The sequence below is a fragment of the Budorcas taxicolor genome, chromosome 9 (genome assembly GCF_023091745.1).
Source record: "Budorcas taxicolor isolate Tak-1 chromosome 9, Takin1.1, whole genome shotgun sequence".
Taxonomy (NCBI): domain Eukaryota; kingdom Metazoa; phylum Chordata; class Mammalia; order Artiodactyla; family Bovidae; genus Budorcas; species Budorcas taxicolor.
The window spans coordinates 19298935-19319855 of NC_068918.1; the positions used below are offsets into that span (position 1 = coordinate 19298935).

The window sequence follows — 20921 nt, forward strand, 5'->3', positions numbered from 1 at the left end:
AAAGTAAAGGATTTCTCTTGTATATTTGCCCCCTAAGCTACTTCAACCAAGGCAGAGCTTGCAGTTTGTTAGCTAATACAAAAAGCTCTCTTATATCATGACATTCTGTCCCCCACCTTCCCTCCTTTTGTCCCCAAGCAGTGTAGTTGGTTATTTATTTTTGCCTTCTATTAAAATTAATCTGAAAACTTGTAAAAGTTACATCTATCATTATTTTAAGGTTAAGTAATGAGCACTTTCTATCCTAATTAAATACCCATAAATTTACTCCCACTCTGTATAAACATATAATATTATATAAATTTTAATTATTTTTCTTCTGTTTAACACCAATTTAAGTATAGGTTTTTCAAGTGTAAGCTGTTCATATCTGTAAATTAAGAAACAGAAAATCTTAAGAAGTGACTCTAACTTTACTTTTTCTCAAATATCTCTAGTCCTTAAGAAACAGGTGACTGGTAATAACTAGCTACTTATTTCCATTTATAACTCTATTCAATACTCTATAAAAACACAAATAGGCACTGAACAAGGCAATGTAGTATGATCTTTAAATAATTAATTTTAAAAAATAAAATTGTTTTTTGATTTTTTTTTGGTAGAAACCAAAAGCCATAAAATAAGCTCTCTTTGCCTGCTGAATCTTTTTTATATTCTAAAATTCAGCATAGGTGAAAATATCTTGCTCAGAGTCAACTATAGAGTATGTCTTACCGATTGTTAGTTAATGATAACAGCTGACAGAGCAGCTAGATTTTTTTTAAATGCTCTAAGAATGAATATTTTTGGCTGCTAACTTGAATATTGAGAATATCTAGTGAAAATCACAAGGGATAATAATCAGTATAATCAGGTTGGAGACACAGCTTGGACTAAATGAAGCGTTTTCTAGGAGAAAAAACATTTCATGGTTTGCCATTGACTTATTTAAGACCAGATCAGTTAATAATGCACATAGGAAGAAGTGTCCTTGTATGCAAAACCAAAATAAGCTTATTTGTGCTAATCCTATAGTAATGAAAAATGTGAAAGTACATCAGAAGCTATCACTGAAAGAAGCAGGAATCATCACTTTTAGGTCATGTTGAAAAATCCCAGTAAATTGGTGAGATCCTGTTAAAGCGAATACTTGTTAAAAATGAGAAAACCAAAAAAAAAAGAAGAAGAAGAAAAGCAAATGTATTGTTTGTAATATTTTGTTCTTTGAATGTCCTTAAGAATGAGATGTGTACCTTTAGAAGAATGTCAGTTGCTTTGTTTTGGAAAGCTTTTCTGAGTTCCATTTGAAACTCAAAGACATATTTTATGAATTGGGTTTCAAATAAGTTGAAAAAGTTCTAGTAACTTTTCAAAGTGAAAAATATACTGAGTTCTCAATGTCTAAGAAAATTCATCAACTCTTCCAATAAATGGGTTAAAAAAACTTATTACCCCATAAACATGTTTAGCTAGAGTATTTTTACTCTTCTTTTTGTTTCTAGTATGACATGAAATTAGTGATAGGGAATTTAAGAATAACATCAATCACTGATCTTGCACTATAGTCTTGTTTGAACGTTTTAATGTCAATTCTTAGTGAGTTACATAAGGAATTACTATTTTATCAGTTAACTACAGTGAAAGACTATGAAACTGATTGACAAATGGAAATTTAAAGCACAATGCTTTCTTCAAGTTAGAAGCAGCATGGTGATAATGGAGATGCCTTTGGGGGCAAAGTGAGGAGGACTCTGCTTTTAGGCTCCCTCCTCCCCGCTGTAGAAAATAGACACCAACCTAGTGTTCTACAGAAGTGCTGGGAGGAGTTCGCATCTTCCCATCCTTTTTTGTTGTTGTCGTTGTTTACTAGCTAAATCTTGTCTGACTCTTTTGTGACCCCATGGACTGTAGCCTGCCAGGCTCCTTTGTCCATGGGATTTCCCAGGCAAGAATACTGGAGTGGGTTGCTGTTTCCTCCTCCAGGTTATCTTCCCAACCTAGGGATCAAACCCATGTCTCCTGCACCATCAGGTGAGTTCTTTACCACTGAGCCTCCAGCAAAGCCTTTCCATCCTCTGGTGGACCTAATTTGTTGTGGTTCCCTTTACCTGCAGATGGTATTGTAAGCCATAAGTCTTGCCTCTTCGGAAAGATCAGACTTGATGTCAAAAGCCTCAAGCCTAACCCTAGGTGTAGAATTTTATATAAATCATGAGTGTTATCTGGAATTATTTCCTCTTTTGTGAATTAAGATTGCTTACTCCCTAACTTATTTATTCAGCTGGTATATAACACTTTCTTTTGTAGGAATTAAGTCAGCAAATACAGAGCTGCCAACATGGAGGCAAAGGATACAGCTGTTGTAGCACTCTTCTGATGTTAAAGAACATGTGTGACTTTGCTTTCTGATCTCTGAAGCACCATGCAAATTCAAGAGGTTCTGGCAACCAAAGGCAACAAGTTAAGGCTAAAAGTTTAAACCACAAGCATTTGCTAGGTTGAATGTGAGAATAAAATAAAAGATAAGTGTAGCCAACCTCTGATTATTCACAGATTAGCTAGAGTGTGTGATTATCAATGCCCTTTGATTCTCCTTCTCCTTCCAACTGCCAACTATTGAATATTTCTCTGCTCATTAACACCTGTCTAGTAGTGGGAAGGTGAAATGCTAATCAGCCAATTTGGCTAATTGTTGGCTGCTATGATCTTTATTATTTTATTTTATTTTTTGAAGTAGAGGTAGAGAAAACTTGGAATCTTTTATTAAAATATGAGCTGTGGACTTCTAAACTTTGTACCACCTTGCCTTTCTTTTATTGCATAGATAAATTCAGATATTTTGTTTTCATGAAAGTATTGAAAAGAATGAAAAATCTAGTAATTCAGCAGTTCTCAAGTGTCAATACAACTTTTCATTACATATTTCTTATTGGCCAGTGTTTGGAAAGTCTTAATCTCCTACAAGAAACCTTCAGGATTTAATGGTTGCAACTTCAAGTGTAGCCCTATATAAATAACTGCTTTTGCTAAGTGGATTTAGACCAATAGGGAAACAACTTGGAGAAAATGACAAGACTACCCTCCCCTTTGCTCCTGGTAGACATTACAGGACCCTCCCCACACCAAATAAGGGGATGAGGAATGTTCTAAGCATTAAGGGCACTAAGAATAAATCTGAGCTATTACGGATAAGATTACTTCCAACTCTTTATTTTATGTTTTCTGACATAGATCCCCCACTCCGTAATTATCTTAGGGAAACTGCGGGGGCTTAGGCAGTACTTTTGGTTCCTTTGCCTTTTTTTTTTTTTGGCCTGTCTCTCTTTGGGACTAGTGAACTGGTGTGCGTGTGTGTGTGTGTGTGTGTGTGTGTGTGTGTGTGTTCCTCTAGAGTGCCAAAAAAAAAAAAAAAAAAAAAGTGCTGAAGAGTCCTAGGGAGATGAAGCTATTTTTATTCGAAGCTGATACTTCTGCCTGAGCCACAAGTGCTGCCTGGAAAGGGCTCAGGTTGTTTCCAGGGGGAGAACTCTGCAGAGAAGAGACAAAGTTCAACAGGACAACAAAAGAGCAGCAGGGACAGCCAGGAAAAGGAAGAGACCTCACGCCTTCACACAGAGCCCCCTATCAGAGTTCTCCAGTCCTAAAGTATTCTGCAAAGTGCCACTTGACCGGAATTCTTGCCTGCCTTTTTCTTTCTCCAACCACCATGACTGAGATCACGGCTGAAGGTATTGCTAGCATTTTCCAATAGTATCGACTAGGGGGTAAAAAAAAAAAGGTAGAAATTGACAGTCCCATTGATGGTCAGTGTGTCCTCTCAGAATGTTGCTTTTTGAGATTCATCTTGATCAGTGATTCTGTATGGGATCAGAGAAGCGGGTTTGGGAGCTGAGAAGTCTCCCAAACTAGCAGGTCTCTGTGTTGGGGAGTAAAAAGAGGTTTCTCTGAAATTTTGCATGTGGAAACTGTACTTTGTGATGCCAAAGTTCCCACTAGTTAACAGTTATCACTCACACCTCTATAAATAGCTATGGTCATATAATGTTAGGGCCAATATCTTACCTAGCAAAAATAACAAGGTTTGGGTGCAAGGCTAGAGACCACAATGAATTAAAATGTTGCACTTAATGTTTAAACTTAGAAAATTGATTTTGACCATTTTTACTTTATGATATGTCAACTTGGAGATCTTAAATTTGTTTATCCTTTCTAACTCAAGTATATAAATATGCACACACACGTATATAAGATTTATATACCTAAAAAATGTGTATATGTGGGTGGGTATTCAGAGAAAAGGTTTGGAATTGCACAAAATCACTGTAGATCAGTATGATTTTAAAAATAAAGTAATTAAGCTTTTGCTTCTGATTCTTTTCATACAGTCATGTCTTTTACCTCTATGTGATAAATTCTATACGAAAGTCAATGTTTTCTGTTTTAATGCTTATTCTGAAAAGGTATATGTCACAACTTAAAACCTCTTTATTATTCAACCATGATAGCAATCATTTCACTCAAATAGAATGTATGCAAAATATATATATACATGTATATATATATAATACATATATTATAAATATATAAAAGATTCTTTAAAATAACCTAAAGCATTATGAATACAGACACAATCCAGTTCTAGCTGGGGTAAAAATTTGGGAAGTGGGTCTAAAATTTGCTTGTGACAGCTATAAGCAAATCAGACAGGTGGTGCTCTTCACAGCTTCCAAGGCTAATGCTGAGCTGGTCTGTTTTCAATCACAACTGAAAAAGAGAATGTGTGGTTTTGGATCTTTGGGCAGACATTAGTATGGGCACAGAGTGATTACAGAGTTTAAGACTTCCAGTCAATATTCATAAGGAGAATTGTCTTACTTTCACCTTCCACTAACAAATTTAGTCTAGCACTCCAAATTAATAGAAATAATTCCTGAGAGATTTCTGTGTATCAGGCATTTTGCTCCGGACTTTATGTACTTATTTATACCTCACACAACTCAATTAAATTGGCGTTATTATCTCCATTTTTCAGACAGAGAAACTGTCACTCAAATGTTTGGAGACTTGCTGAAAACCACAGCATTGCCAAGATTAGAAGTCAGCTCCCTTAAATCTAGTTTGTGTTTTTTCATTTCTCTATGAAGATATAAAATGTACTCTTTACCAATTTTAGTTCAGAATTTGCTAGCTCAATATAAATAGCATTTTTTTGTATTCCTTAGAAATTCTGCATCATGTGACCTTTAGGTTGTCTTCAAGACATCCATCTATAGAAATGTCTCACTTAGCCTTGCACAAGTTGTTAAATACCTGTGGATATGTTTCTTTTCCTCTGTGTGGGTTGTGAACAGCCAACTGATGCAGGATCACTTGTCTGAAACATTTTTTGCTGGCCTGTGGATTATGCTCTGTAGGTGTTTTGCTCTTGATTAGTAAACATTTTTATAGGAAAATTCCTGATTATAAAATAGAACTTATGTTTCTGTCTTCTCCCCTGGGAGAATTTAAGGGATTCTTAGAAGACCTCTTGTCACCTGTAGAACATCATTGAATTAATAATGAATTAAAAATATAAAAATACCATCTAGGTCCTAGATGATGGGCATTTCCTGTACTCTGGCTTTAACCGTTCATAGGATCTTTGTCATTTGAACTTCACGGATTAGCTATGTACTTTTTTCCTTTTCTGGAATGCCTTATTAATCATATTTCTCAAATGACAATTAGACTGACAACTCAGATGCGCTTACCTTTTAAGGTGAGCAGCACAGTCATTCTCTGTGGCCATCCAAAGCGTCTTGCCTGCTGCTCTACTACATTGCTTTATTTTGTCTTCATGATTCTCACTTTTTGTGCCCCAGCTACAATAGCCTTCCTTCGGTCTTTTATAAAAGGTGTACTTGTGTGCCAGGGCCTTGGTACAGGTTCTTCCGTCAACCTGAAATAGTCTTTCCTCTCATCTGTTATAGTTCTCTTGCCGCCACTTTGGACGCATTATTGAGATGTAAGCACTGCATTAGTAGTCTTAGACATCTGCTGATTATTTTTCCCACCCGCTGATCACAAAGTAAACGAGCACCTTGCAGCACTTAAGACAGAGCTGGATTAGCTCCTTAGAAAGCTTAAGGCCGCTGTCCTCACCTCAGTTCTTGTAAAACTGAAGGTCATGGATATTATATGACTCTCTTGTGGTTGTTGGTAACTGGGGGAGGTCTGAGAATAGTGTTCATGTTTTTTGTGGCACTTACTCAGCTATAATGCATGACTTATCTGTATACCTTAGAGTTCCTCACATAGATCATCACTGCATGTCCTAAACTGGATTATTTCATCTGACAGAAGAAAGGAAGTAATTTTAGATATGGAATTGTGTTTCAGGCACACAGCAATAGATTAGAACTAAAATTAGAACAAATTTGAAACTCAAAGGACATTAGGGAAACAATATATTTGATTCTAGCTACGATAAATAAATACAAATAATGATAATGATAATAACAACTCACTTATCCAAAAGACATTATTTGTCAGATGTTAAGCTTGTAATAATGACCATTTAAACCTCAGGACAGCAAAATGAGATAGAAAGTTTTATCATTGCTATTTATAGAATAGGAAGCTGAGATTTAGAGAGGTTAGAAATTTGCCTAAATTCACACAGCTATATAGAGTGTAGCTAGGACTCATACCCAGATCTCTGACTCCAGAATCATGTTGAATACTTCCTTTTGTTACGTGAGACTAATACTTAGCCTGATGTTAATTCAGAGGTCAAGAGGGACCTGTATTAGACCCCTGTTCTGGTTTGAGTCCTGCTACGTTGGTTAGGTTAGGTATAGCTCCAGACTCCAAACAGCACTAAGATTTAGAATTATAAATAGCCTTGTACCTTCTTTCCAGAGGCCCAGTTATTCCTAGACAAGTGCCAAAGTTAGCTCTGCCTTCTGAGGTTCATATGAACTTTCAACTAGTAATTTCAGCGTCTATATGACAGTATGTATTACTCAAATGGTAAAAAGAATTTTTGAGTCGTTTTGATAACAAAGTGAAATTTAGTTAATTCTTAATGACTTTGTTGAAATGATGAAGACTTTTTAAAAAGTAAAGTATGTAATGTTTTCAATTTGCCAGTTAGCTAATGCACATCAAATTATGTTTTATATTCATATAATTGAATCTCCGGTCCAAGTACCCTCAGAATAGAAAATATAAATTCTGTGCAATAGATTCAGCTTGGTAGACATCCTATACACAATTAAATTAGCATTTGCTAGAAGAGTTAGTTACAGGAAATTCCCTTGTTTTCAAGTTTTTGTCAGACTCAACTTCTGAGCTTTACACAGCTTCAGGGTTCAGAAGGGTTTTTGTCCTGTGTATGGAATTCTTCCCTTACTGTTAGTTGAACCACATTCTACTGCTCTGTAACAAACATTTGAGAGGATTTGATGATCCAAATTTAGAGCAAAAATGGCCTTTTATTTTATGTGCTGCACTCATTTAACACAACAGTAGCCATTGATGAGCTCAAGAAAAAAAAAATAAAAATTCACAGCCAGAATGTTTGACAACTACGCACACAAGTTATATTATCCAGAGTAACAGATGGTGGAATTAAGAGGAGAAGATGCAACCTACATCATGTCTATCTTTATCTCGCCAAACCCAGGAGTGAAGATGGCTCCTGGGCGGGAAAGGAGACCTACAGGGAGGTGACTTGGGTGTGGGAAAGGAGAAACAGGAAGCACTAGGTTTAAAGCTTAATCTGTTCTGGGTTATGTTCCCCTGATCAAGAAAAGCAATGTGCCCCCTACAAAATATCATTTTTAGCTCCAGGAACACATTTTAAAATTGTCATTGACAAGCCAGTACATGCAGAAGAGGAGGACCGTGATGGTAAGAGCTACAGTGAGATAAAAAGAACTGTTCTCAGTCAGATCCTTTAAATGAAGCTTAGATTTTTTTTTTTTCATTTTGTAGCACTAGAGGGCACTGCAAAGACCCATGGATAAAAAAGTCTGGAAGCCACAAAAATGGAAATTGTTGGTGAAATATAAGGCAAAACATAACCAACCATTAAAACAATATCTAGAACTGACTCTTCCTACTAAAAACAGGAAAAAAAAAGCAAAAGAAAAATAGAAAAGAAAACCAGTGAAAGAAACATAACACAACCTTGAATTTTCAAGAAATAGAAGGAGAATAAGGAATATGTTACAAATAGCATCATATTATGCAGTCAGCACAGCCCAGGCTGTGGTAACCTCTACACCACAAATAACCTTCAAGTAAGTTACTAGGAACATAAAGAGATACCATGGAAGCCTACAGATTGAAAAAAATGTAAAAACAGAGCAATGCACCACAATGTGTAGAATTGTTAGATCATGATTCAAACAAACTTAAAAAAATCTATGAAATAATTGGAGAGTTGATAGATGCTGGATTTTAGATGATACTAATAAATCATCACATTTATGGTGCGATAATAATATCGTGGTTATGTTTTCAAACTACATAATATTTGGAGATTGTTGTTGTTGTTATTCAGTCACCAAGTCATATTCAACTCCCTACAAGATACACGTACTCAAATATGGATGAGATGACATAATATTTCAAATTTGTTTCTGCATAATATGCCAGAGAAGAAAATAGATGAGTTGTTAGTACGGTAGGGATTGGCCATGAATTAAGACTGATGAAGGGTACATAGGGTTTCATTATAATATTCTGTCTACTTTTGTAAATATTCAAGCTTCTCTATAATAAAGAGTTAGAAACAAAAGAGCAGAGCTAATATTTTTAGTAAATAAATTTAAGAAAACAAATGTTTGTAGTAAATATAAGGTCAGTGACTCTCTTGGCCACCAAATTTATTCATAAGTGCAAATCAGTCTGTAACTGAACAACCTGTAGGTATTGAAATGGAAACCAAAACTGCTCATATTAGAGAGAAGTGTCCAGAGATCTCCTTTATGTTTATAACAACATGCCAGGAAATAATGATTTTCAGAAATGTTTATTATAATATGGAAATCTTTTGCTTAGTTTCATAACATTTCTTGGTATTATTAGTGACATTAATGAGAGACTTTAGTTAGCAACATATCATTTTTGAGATGGTCCATGTGAAAACCTGAGAAGAGATTAAAAACCAGGATCAATATGATGCAAGAAAAAATAGTCCTAAAAATGCGATGGTCAGGAACATCATATTTATTGTCAGGGAATGTCAAAGTCTTGTGTGGCTATGTCCTTTAAATATTACAGGAATTCTGAAAGGCAGATATCACAAAGACCTCATCAGTCTAACGAAATATCTCTACCTAGTGTTCAAATTGAATTTAGAAAAGAGAAGAAAAGCAGAGTGTGAAAAGCAGTGGCCTATATATTAACAGTTCACTAAAAAATCAGAGAGAAAGGCAGTACAGAGCTGAGGGAGGGCATCATTAAAACATTAAAGGCAGTGTGATGGAGTAGGAAGTGTGTGGAGTTTCAAGTCAGAAATCCTGTTTAAGCCCTAGGTCCACTACTTAACCTTAGGTGGTCTGGGAGGTTGGGGGAGGGGCCATACCTGGTTAGTTAACCTTGGTTAGTAGTGACTAATATGACCAGAGGAAATTTTCCAGCTTTTTACAAGATTGTGTTCATTGGAGAATTATACTTTTTTTAGTTGTTCAAACCATCCATGATACAGGAATCTGTAAAATTGGTAGTGAAAGTAGACAGAAAATATATCTTTGTAGTGTTAGCCCTAGTTGGGTTTCATTAAGAAGCTTTTCTTTGTGGCTTGTGTTATTATTTATGAAACTGACTCTTCTCCCCTGCCCCCAAGCACACACAGTACTCATGGAAAAATGTTCTCTTTGTCAGCTTAAATGCTTCTTAATTTTTCCTATTTATTTTTGCTCATCATTGTGACTATAAAAATCATGCTACTTTTACAATGCAAAAGTGAATTGAGGCTATTCTAGCTATTATTCTAAAAGCTTAGGAATCCTTAGAGAGTTAAAGTCTTCAATGCTGTATATTAATTTTTAATCAGTTAACAATATTTAATATGAAAGAAACTTAAAGCAGTGCGACTAAGCAATTTTAAAATCATCTACACTGACCTTTGGGTTGAATATATCAATATGAAAGAGAATGCATAGATGGTTTAGATATTCCAGCCAAGCTTTTAGTTTTATAGCGACAGAGTTTAAAGTTTTATTATTTTCTTTTCTTCCTTCAGATTGAAAAAATACCCTTTGGGGACATGCTTAATATATTTTTAAAAATGCGTATTAGTTAAAGTAACATTTAAAAAGAGCAAATTAGGGGGAAAGCTTCATCTGGTAACTATGCGTTAACATTATACAATAATTCTAAGTTTATGGAGTTTGGGTTCTGTTCAACTTAAAGTTCTAAGAAGATCTGTCAAAGTTTTTTGCTCTCCCTATTTCCCATTTTCTCTTGATAATGTGAGTACCATGCATAATGTCTGATAGGAAGTGCTTATTTGAATGTCACATAAACACGTGACATCGCCTCAAGTGAGGGTTATGCAGAGATAGATGAACTTCCTGGTCCAAAAAGATAGTATTTTCCATCTTCAAAGGAAGTTAAAAAGAATATCCTTGGCAAATGTGTAATGAATGAAGTCCTGCTTCTCTCTGTACAAGTTATGCTCTCTAAACATCAAACATCTCCACATCTCCATGCCCCAAGTCAAGCTGTCAAAGGCACAAGGAATTTACGATTTTGAGAGATCCTTTGGTATGTAAATGAGCTGTTTCCTCATAAACCTCAGAGTCTGTCTCACTTACAAAGTATTTAAATATTGCATTTAAATATATATCATTCAGATATTTTCTAACTTAGTTTCTATGGCAGGGGCTGGGGCACATAGTTTTTCCTTAAACAAATTAAAGATACAGTCTTGTAACCTAAAGGGAAACTTTTTTTTTCAGATAGCATGAGGCTAGAACTCACTATGGTAGATTCACTGTGGTAGACCAGTTTTATCTTTGCTACTCATTTATTATATCATTCTTCTCTCCGTGACACAGGTTCCTGAAATGTTGAGAAAAACCAAACAAGGAAAGAGCTCTTAATATTTAAAACTTTGTTCAAGGGCATTGATGAGCTTGTGGATGGGAAAGAATCAGCTTCCGCTTATTTATATAACTTTCAAAATACATTTTTAACTAGGTTTCCCTGGAAAATTTATTTTTGCTTTTTAAAATAAAATCATCATGTGATTAAAAGAATTTTCTGTTTGTAGGAGACATTTGATACAATGTCAAGACAAAAATGGCAAATATTGTATGATACTCTTTGACACTCAGTGCTAGAGTATTATTTTTTTCTGTGGTTATTCTTGTTTAACTTAGTATAATTGCCTGGGGAAACACAGTGTACTATAAAATCTATAAGTTACCATTAAGATGGTAAAACTTCAAGCTTGTGAATTTAAATCTGCAGAAGTATTAGGTGTTGCATTTAGAGAAAAACAAAATACATTCATTAAAAATATAGTAAAAATTTACAATCTGTGGTATTAATTATCAACCTACAAGTTATTTATAAAGCAGCAGGTCAAGTCAAAAGTTCAGTTGTAGTTGATGTTTTAGCACATATTATACATCAGGCTGAATGCCAGACAACGGGGATGTGAAGAAGAATAACAAGGTCCCTGGCTCTAACGTAGTAGATTTAAGAACAAGCAGGAAAGAGAAAAACTAGTTTGGACAGATTTTAAAACATATGACTTCAGTTGGAATTTATGAATGATGAGTGTTCAGTTTGGTTGAACCAAGTCATGCTATTGTTCATGTATCTAATGATTAGTGAGCACAGATAGAAAGTTGCTGAAAATAACTTCAGAATGAGTGTTCTGTTCTTGACTGATCAGTTGCATTGTATGCACTGTTGTTGTGAAGGTGGCTACCTTGTGACTGGCCAAGGGGTAAGGGGATCAAGAGTGAGTTTGATCAATGCAGAGATGAAAAAAAAAGAAATGGGTGGTAGGTGACAATTAGTGGTCTGTTTGAAGAAACCCTAGGATAACCAAGGTACAGAGGTACCTGGCTTAGAAATTTGGTAAAAACCCTGTATTTTTGTTAAGATACCCTATTGCTATAATATTGAAAAGGTTGGATGTCTCATGTGCCTGATTTATTTTAAACTGTTTTGATCCCTGGTTTTTGCCTCCTATTCAAGTGTTCTCACACGATATCTCCACTGCTGCTGTTGATCCTAAAGTACTCTACTTTGAGTATTTATTGAGCACTATTTCCAATTCATGAAGAAATAATGAGAAAATACTGTCAAACAGGTACTCACTGAATAAGTTTCTTCAGATTAATAGTGGAAAATAAGCTATAAAAATTAATTATATGGTCAGTGTTGTGCTAAGTACTGTGAGAACTAGTGTTGTATGCCAGTGGTCTTCTCAAGGTGTCCTGTGAAGGCAATGAGTTAAACAGTGAAGCAAAGCAAGAAGGTTTTAAAGGTGCTAGGGAAAGGCCTTTTTCAAGAAAAAGATAAAGGGACATGATCCTTAGTCTAAGGTTCAGAATATGTAAACAGGAGTCTTTAATCTAGCTATGACTAGATTAAAGCAATAAGTTAACAGAACCCTCTGGAGACTTTGTTCATAGTAATTGGAAGAGTTATATTACAAAAAAATAGTTTTGAAAGTTGCCAGTTATCTCTTGAATTAAGTAGATAGATTTAACTATTGAGTTTCTGTTCAGACTCTCTAGATTTGAAATGTCTTATAGGTCTTGCTTAGAACGACTCTAGAATGGGTCCCTATCTTTGAGTGACCCAGGCTGGCAGTACCGAGGTGTTTTGGAACAGAACATTTTATCTTTGTTCCATCACTCTGTAATTCATCTGTGGATGCAGAGGGGCAAAACTTCTGACATCCCAAAGATATTCATTTATGTAGTAAGTACTTACTTGTTTATATTTTGAGTATTTGCTTTTTCCAGTAACTTTATTCAGCTTGAGGATGAAATGTGAAATATATATTAATCTAGCATTCAAGGAAAGCTGAGATAGTTGTATAGATAACCATATGATACAAGTTTAGAAATTCTAAGGTACCTAAAGTAAAAGTACAGATAAAATTATAAATTAAAAAAAAATTGTGAGATAGATTTTTAAATTTTTTTGTCACTCAAATTTAAGACAAAGTTTACATATATGAAAGAACTACAGAATAATATATAACAAATAAATTAGGGTTATGAGAGATGATTATCAGGGAAAACTGAGAAGCAGGGGAATAGATGGACTTGGTTGACCAAGGACTGTTCAAAAGGAGTAGAATTTAACTTAAAACTTGAAATATCTTTCTAATAAAAGGATAGCAACATAAAAGAAAAGCAAATAACTAAGTTTTTCACCAACATCCCTTGATGCTAAAAGTTTCAAGTTAATTTATTTAACAAACAATTATTCAGTATATTTTCTTTAAGTTAATATCTTGTCTTCGTGTTCTAAGTTGGGGAATCAAAGCTGGAGAAGACATACTCTACTGATATTTGGGGCAGAAAAGTCTTTCCCAGACATTGCAGGGCAATTAGCATATTTGTCCTTACTATGATTTTGACTGCACATACAATCCCAAACATTTTCCAATAGCGGTGCTAAACCACAACCCACTTAACAACCAAGAATCTAAGACAGAAGTGAGCAAAGGTCCAAATAATGGTGAAGGAGCTAGCATCAAAGCACTCAATTATGAGAAATCCCTGGCTTAATTATCTTCCAGCTTTATATAGAGGATTCTTTAGGTCAATATAGAGGATTTGGATTGGTAGGAAGGGTTTGTTAGTAGTCTTTAGTCAGTTACCAACTAAGAGTTATTATATGAAAGATAGCCATCTGGTTCCATGATTAGAAAGTTATTTGGAAAAGACCCTGATGATGGGAAAGATTGAAGGCAGGAGGAGAAGGGGACCTCAGAGGTTGAGATGGTTGGATGACATCACTGGCTCAATGGACATGAGTGTGAGCAAGCTCCAGGAGTTGGTGATGAACAGGGAAGCCTGGTGTGCTGCAGTCTGTGGGGTTGCAAAGAGTCGGACACAACTGAGCAACTGAACTGAACTGGGCTGAACTGGGATAGAATGAAATTCTTACTGAAAAAAAATCTATGGTTGTCTTGATTTGCTCTTTTTAATTCTATAGTAGAAAAAAAGCACGATAATTTTTAGGAAGTGTTAATTCCTTAAAACATGATAATTTTAAGGGTCAAAGAGATTCACAAGCTAAATGCAATAACACAATTCCCCCTGGAGAAAAATCAGTGAAAGGTGATGGCTTGTTTTCTGTGTCCTTGAGCTAATGAACTGAGAAGTGACCGCATAATTTGAGGAAAGGCACAGGTGGAAGCAGCCCTGATGGGTAAACTGAAAGTCAGTACTTTGCAAAATTGCCTCATATAGTTTTACAAGTTAAATTATAAACTTGAGGGTGGATTAAATTTCTTTACCTGATGGTCACCCTACATTATGGCATATTAAATTCTGAGTCGACTTAGGGATTTCCAGTGTTATTGTTCTTTTTTTTTAATCATTTGCTACACTACCAAAAGGTCAAGTGTGTTTTCTAATCATGTTGAGACTCACTTAAAATTGTGTTGTTATGTAAGACTTACCTAGAAGCCAAAATGCACAAGAACTGTATCTACAGGTGACCTGATAATTAGATACCTGTGGCAGTTTTTGAATGATACTGTCCAGTTGATTTTCAAAAGACCAACCATGTCATCATTTCAGTGTTAAAAGAAATAACATGAGATATTACGGATTTTTAAAAGTTTTAAATTTTTTCTTTAAAATACTTTTAAAAAATATAGACACAGAAAGCTACATACATCATGTATATATTTGCATAACATTTACTAAACATTAGTGGAGTTGATCCACAAAACGTACATCCAAATCAGAAAACAACACTTCCATGAGCTCTGAAACATATTCCCATCTGCCCAAGAGTAGACGTGATTCTCACTGACTTTGCTTCTCAATCAAGACTTCTTTTCTCCATCTCTTCCCCCATAAGGAACAACTATTCTGACTCGTTAACGGTTCTTGCTACATCTTTCAACATCATATAGTTTAATTCTGCCATGTTTGTTCTTTGCATAAATGAAACCACCCAGCATATATTATCCTATTTCCTGCTGCGCTGGTTCAGCACTGTTTCTGTTACTCTTCTGTTTCGTTGTATGTAGCTGTGCGTGTGTGTATGCTAAGTCACTTCAGTCGTGTTCTAATCTTTGCGACCCTATGGACTGTAGCCCAACAGGCTCCTCCGTCCATGGGGATTCTTCAGGCAAGAATATTGGAGTGGGTTGCCGTGCCCTCCTCTTGGGGAATCTTCCTGACCCAGAGATCAAACCCATATTTCTTGATGTTCCCTGCATTGGCAGGTGGGTTCTTTACTGCTAGTGCTACCTGGGAAGCCTGTATGTAGCTGTACTTTATGTTATTCTTCTTGCTGCCCAGTATTTCACTGTATGAATGTTATAATTTGCTTATCCTGTGGACTTTTTAAAAATTGAGGGCCGTTATGTGCAATATTGCTGTAATCATTTATCTTTTTTTAGTTTTATTATTCTATGGGTTTACTCTCAATGCATATCATTCCATGGCATTATACTGTGTGATAAAAAGGTGTATTAGGCATGATGGAGACACCTTGTTCAGTCAAACTGAATACTGTGTACATTATCATTTAGCTTATTAAATTCAATTATTAGCTATTTGAAAAAAACATGATGAAAGATGACCTCAATGGACATCTACTAGAAGTGTGCCAGCTTGTTTTTCAGAAAAAATAAACCTAACCTAAGATGGGTATATGGAGGAGCAGGGAGAGAATAAGTAGAATATAAGGACTTCTCAGATATAAAGAAGTAATCTCCCAAAGATGTGGTAAACATATATAGTGGAATACTACTCAGCCATGAAAAATAATGAAATAATGCCATTTGTAGCAACATGGATGCCACTGCAAATGATCATACTCAGTAAAGAAAATCAGAAAGAGAAATATCCTATCTCTTAATGTAGAATCAAAAAGATGACCCAAATGAATCTATCTATGAAATAGAAACCGAATCATGTACATAGAGACTAGACTGGTGGTTGCCAAGGAGGGCAGAGCTGGGAGAGAGTTGAGAATTGGGAGTCTGGGATTAGCAGATGCCGACTGATACGTGTAGAATGGATAAACAGCAAGATCCTACTGTTTAGCATAGGAAACTATATTTAATCTGCTGTGATAAATCATAAAGGAAAAGAATATGAAAAAGAACGTTTGTATAACTGGGTCACTTTGTTGCACAGTAGTAATTAACACAACATTGTAATTCAGCTATTCTTCAATAAAATTAAAAAAAAGAAAAATCCCCAATGTATCTGAGAGTATATAAGCAACAACTCAAGAACTAACATTTAGACCTGACATAAAAATAGATTATTTACTAAATATTTATTAAATATCATGCCTCCTTATTGCCAATCACTGTGCTTGGAGCTGGGCTAGTAAAAACAAAAAAGAGTTCCTGTTTTCTTTGATGCTGATGTATAAAACATCTGTCTGATGACCACTCACCCTCACCAAGTTCTACACGTTGATCTCTCTGGTACTGCTGAGTATGACCAAATTCTTGGTGGTCAGGCTCCTTTTTTTCTGGGATACCTGGTACATTTCTATTCGATGGACACAAGCTTTAATCGGTCTTCAATGACATTTATTCAGATATTGCTATTGTCCACATTCAGGTGTAACTAAGTTTCTAGTCTGCTCTCCCTGCTTTTAGATCAGGACCTCCTGTCTTTAACAGAAATCCGCTTCAGAAATTTAATTTTATCCATTTCATGTTCATTTTGTAACTGAAACCCTAAAAAATGATCCTATTCCACGGAAGTAAATTTCATTGATGTAGAAAGTCAAACTCTGCCTCAGTGAGTGAGAAAAGAAGAATTAAGAAAACAGCCTTATTTTATATCCTCATAACTAATATTTTGTTGTTGTTCAGCCACTCAGTCATGTCCAACTCTTTACGACCCCGTGGACTGCAGCATGCCAGGCCTTTCTGTCCTTCACTATCTTCCGAAGTTTGCTCAAACTAATGTCCATTGAGTTGGTGATGCCATCCATCCATCTCATCCTCTGTCACTCCCTTCTCCTTCTTCCCTCAGTCTTTCCCAGCATCAGGATCTTTTCCAATGAGCCAGCTCTTCACATCAGATGACCAAAGTATTGGAGTTTCAGCATCAGTCCTTCCAATGAACACCCAGGACTGATCTCCTTTAGGATGGACTGGTTGGATCTCCTTGCAGTTCAAAGGACTCTCAAGAGTCTTCTCCAGTACCACAGTTCGAAAGCATCAATTCTTCAGAGCTCAGCCTTCTTTATGGTCCAGCTTTCACGTCTCTACATGACTACTGGAAAACTAACATTTTACTACCTCTAAAAATGAATGTGAAAAATTTCTATTTGTGAAAAATTATGAAAGTCATGAGTATGATGGACAATTCTTTTTTGTTTTTCTACTCAGTTTTTAATTTCAGTTTATTTTGAATCAAAATGTAAGAATGCATATAAACTTTGTGGATATAACTGGAAAAATTCCAAATAAGTTGCAATATCTTAAATCAGTATCTTTCAAAGTGTGGTCACCAGACCAGCAGCCAGAGGCATCAGTATCATCAAAGAACTCATTAGAAAGATCTACCTTTCTAATTAAGTTAATAATAGGTATATACCCCATATTTTCTGAATCATAAACTTTGAAAGTAGAGAATCACAATCTATGTTCTAACAATCCTTTCCGATGATTCTGACACATGCTAAAGCTTGAGAACTACCTTCCTAGTTAATTAAATACAGACTTTTAAGCAAGTTCCTATTTCCAGTTATGTTAGAAATAAATATGTAAATCATAAATCATGCATATAGTGTATAGGCTTAAAATTAATACTCTATAGCTAAGGATTCTTATGATAAATTTGTGTTCCTGTGCAAGGTGTGTGAGCTCAGTTGTGTCCACTCTTTGAGACTCCATGGACTGTAGCCTGCCAGGCTCCTCTGTCCATGGAATTTTCCAGGCAAGAATACTGAGTCCAGTATTCCTGGATCTTCCTGACCCAGGGGTCAAACCCGCGTCTCCTCTGTCTCCCACATTGGCAGGCGGATTCTTTACCCTTGGGTCTCTTGGGAAGCCCTTTCTGTGCAGTGTGTGTTGTCACTCAGTCGTGTCTGACTCTTTGTGACCTTGTGGACTGTAGCCCATCAAGCTTCTTTGTCCATTTGTATTTTCCAGCAAGAATACTGGAGTGGGTTGCCATCTCCTCCTCCAAGGGATCTTCCTGACCCCGGGATGGAACCAGCGTCTCCTGCTCCTCCTGCGTTGCAGGCAGATTCTTCACCTCTGAGCCACTGGGGAAGCCTTATGTGCAATAATAAGATTATTCTCATTGATTATGAAATCTAAATAGTAGACATGGGGGAAAAAAATCAAAGAAAGTTAGAGCCACTTGGCTGGAAAACAGTGAAGGTGGATGGAGCCCAAGAGTCCAATATATGCCTACTGAAACTTACTTTTTGTCAATCAGCTTTTCCTCTGACCATACAGAATTTTGCTTGTTTTTTTTTCCCCCATATGCTCAGTCTCTAACCTTTGCATTCATCATTTCTTTATTCCATCTTTTCCTCTTTATTTCCATTTTTCTTGCTTTAATTTAAGCTCCCATCATTTCATACTTGGAACCCTATATTTGTCCCATTTTATTTTTCACAAGTGGCAGGAGCAGTTTGTGTGGTATACCACCATATATACATTTTTTTAATAATGAAATCTTGATATCTTGATTCTTCTTCCGCTGAAAAGTTAGGTCTACTTTCCCTCCTCTTGAACCTAAACAAACCTATGTGACAGCCTCAGCAAGTAAAATATAAGGAAAGTGATGCTATATGATTTCCAAGGATAGATCCTAAAAGTGCCAGGCATGTCCATCTTGCTTTCTTGGGATATTTACTTTTGAAGTCGTGCTATAAAAAAATTCAAGCACTCCAGGGCGAGGCACAAGGAACGAGAGGAACAAGGCCTTTGGCCAATAACCCCAGCTGAGCTTCCAGACAACAGCCAGCACTAATTTTTCCAGCCATGTAAGTGTGGTATCTTCAAAATGGATCCTCCAGTGTCAAGATGAGCCAACCTCATCTGAACACTTGTAGAACAGAGGCATGCCATACCTACTGATTTTGCAGATTTCAGAGCAAAGTAAATAATTATAGTTGTTTTAGGCCACTTGGGATATTTTGTTATGCAGCAACAGATAACAGATATACTGTATAATCTTCTATGTAATCTGAGCTCTAATGCATCTCTGATACATGACCATAAAATTAAATCCATACTATATTTATCTATGAAATAAGGATAACACATTCAGTGTATAGTTGTTTTTTCCAGATTTAACATGATATTCAGCAATTGTACAATTGTTAACCTCAGGTTTATTATTCATTTATCCACACATTCATTCCTTTTTTTCAAAAATATTAACGAAATGTTAACTATTGTAACGTTCTAGTCACTGGAGGTATGCTTATGGAAAAAAGGAAGAAGAAGAATGCAAAGGAACAGAAGAAATTCCTCCTCTTAATATACTCTGAACAAATTCTCAATTATCGCCCTATTTGAAGATTTTGCAAATGGGAGCGAACATTGTTTTTATTTTGGTTATAGTGCTTAAAGGACGTCCTGGTTGTGGGCCAGGGAATTTAAGCAAATTTCCATGTTTAAGATCCTCAACAATACTTTGCTCTACTGAGCAGGCCTAAACGCTTTATACTGAGAAGTGCTCACAAAATGTCTGTGGATATGGAGAAAATATTATTTATGGTATGCAAAATAATGGTCCTCAAAAACATCCATTCCCTAATCCCCAGAACCTGTGAACATGTTATTTTACCTGGCAAAAGAGAATTTGCAGGTGTGAGTAAATTACACCTAGAGATGAAGAGATTATTCTGTATTAACTGGGTGGGTCTAATCTAATCATATGAGTCCTTAAAAGTGGAGAGTCTTTTCCTGGTTGTGGTCAGAGGAATATGTGATGTCAGGACTTGACCAGCCACCGTTGGCTTTCAAGATGAAGGAAGAGGCCATGAGCCAAGGGATGTGGTAGCCTGCAGAAGGTCAGAAAGTGTAAGGAGATGAATTCTTTCCCTTAGAGTCTCCAGAAAGGATTGTAGCCCTGAAAATGCCTAGATTTTAGTCCCTGGAGATTCACTGTGGACTTTTGTACCACAGAACCCTAAGATAATAAATTTGTATTATTTTAAGCCACTGAGTTTGTGGTAATTTGTTATGGCAGCAGTAGAAACTTAATATGCCAATGTTTGTCTGTCTGCAACTCTTTCTTGTGCACTAAGAGACAGTTTTTCAGAATCCTCATAAAAATTTGACATAGAATAACTGCAAAATTTTTCCACCAAAATTTTTTTCAAAGTCACCTTTTTAAATAAATAGGTCTCCCATTTGTATAAGAAACCTGAGACTAAAAAGGAGTCATCCTGTCAAGGTGACAGAGTTCATTATTGGGACAATTAACATAGATTGACTAACTAGGTTGGTCTTTCTGTAGAAATGCATGCTGACTTTTCTTCCAATAAATGGAGTTTCCTAGTCAGTAATAAGTTTCCTTCTAATAATCAGCAAATTTAGAGAGGCACTTCATTTTGGTTCATGTTTTTCAGAAATAGATAATTGAAAATCATAGGAAAGAGGGGCAATATTTATTTCTTCTTAAAAGCTCTAGTTAGTCTGCTTCCCTTCAATTCTACGCTATTTCTGAAACACGAACAGTGACTTTTTCTATAATCAATAGCACTTGCATATACATGTTTAGTTGCCTACGCAGAAAATA

The 20921-nt window shown here is 35.8% G+C and overlaps 1 protein-coding gene across 32 annotated transcripts in view; it reads left to right on the forward strand.

Moving 5' to 3' along the window:
* The first annotated feature begins 3382 nt into the window (after positions 1 to 3382).
* Positions 3383 to 20921, forward strand: part of TRDN (triadin) — a 405761-nt gene continuing 388222 nt past the window's right edge. For all 32 annotated transcript variants that reach the window (XM_052645523.1, XM_052645524.1, XM_052645525.1 and 29 more), the window contains exon 1: positions 3383 to 3707. In XM_052645523.1, coding sequence (XP_052501483.1) covers positions 3686 to 3707 — 22 coding nt within the window. In that variant the 5' untranslated portion in view covers positions 3383 to 3685. The remainder of the gene's footprint in view (positions 3708 to 20921) is intronic.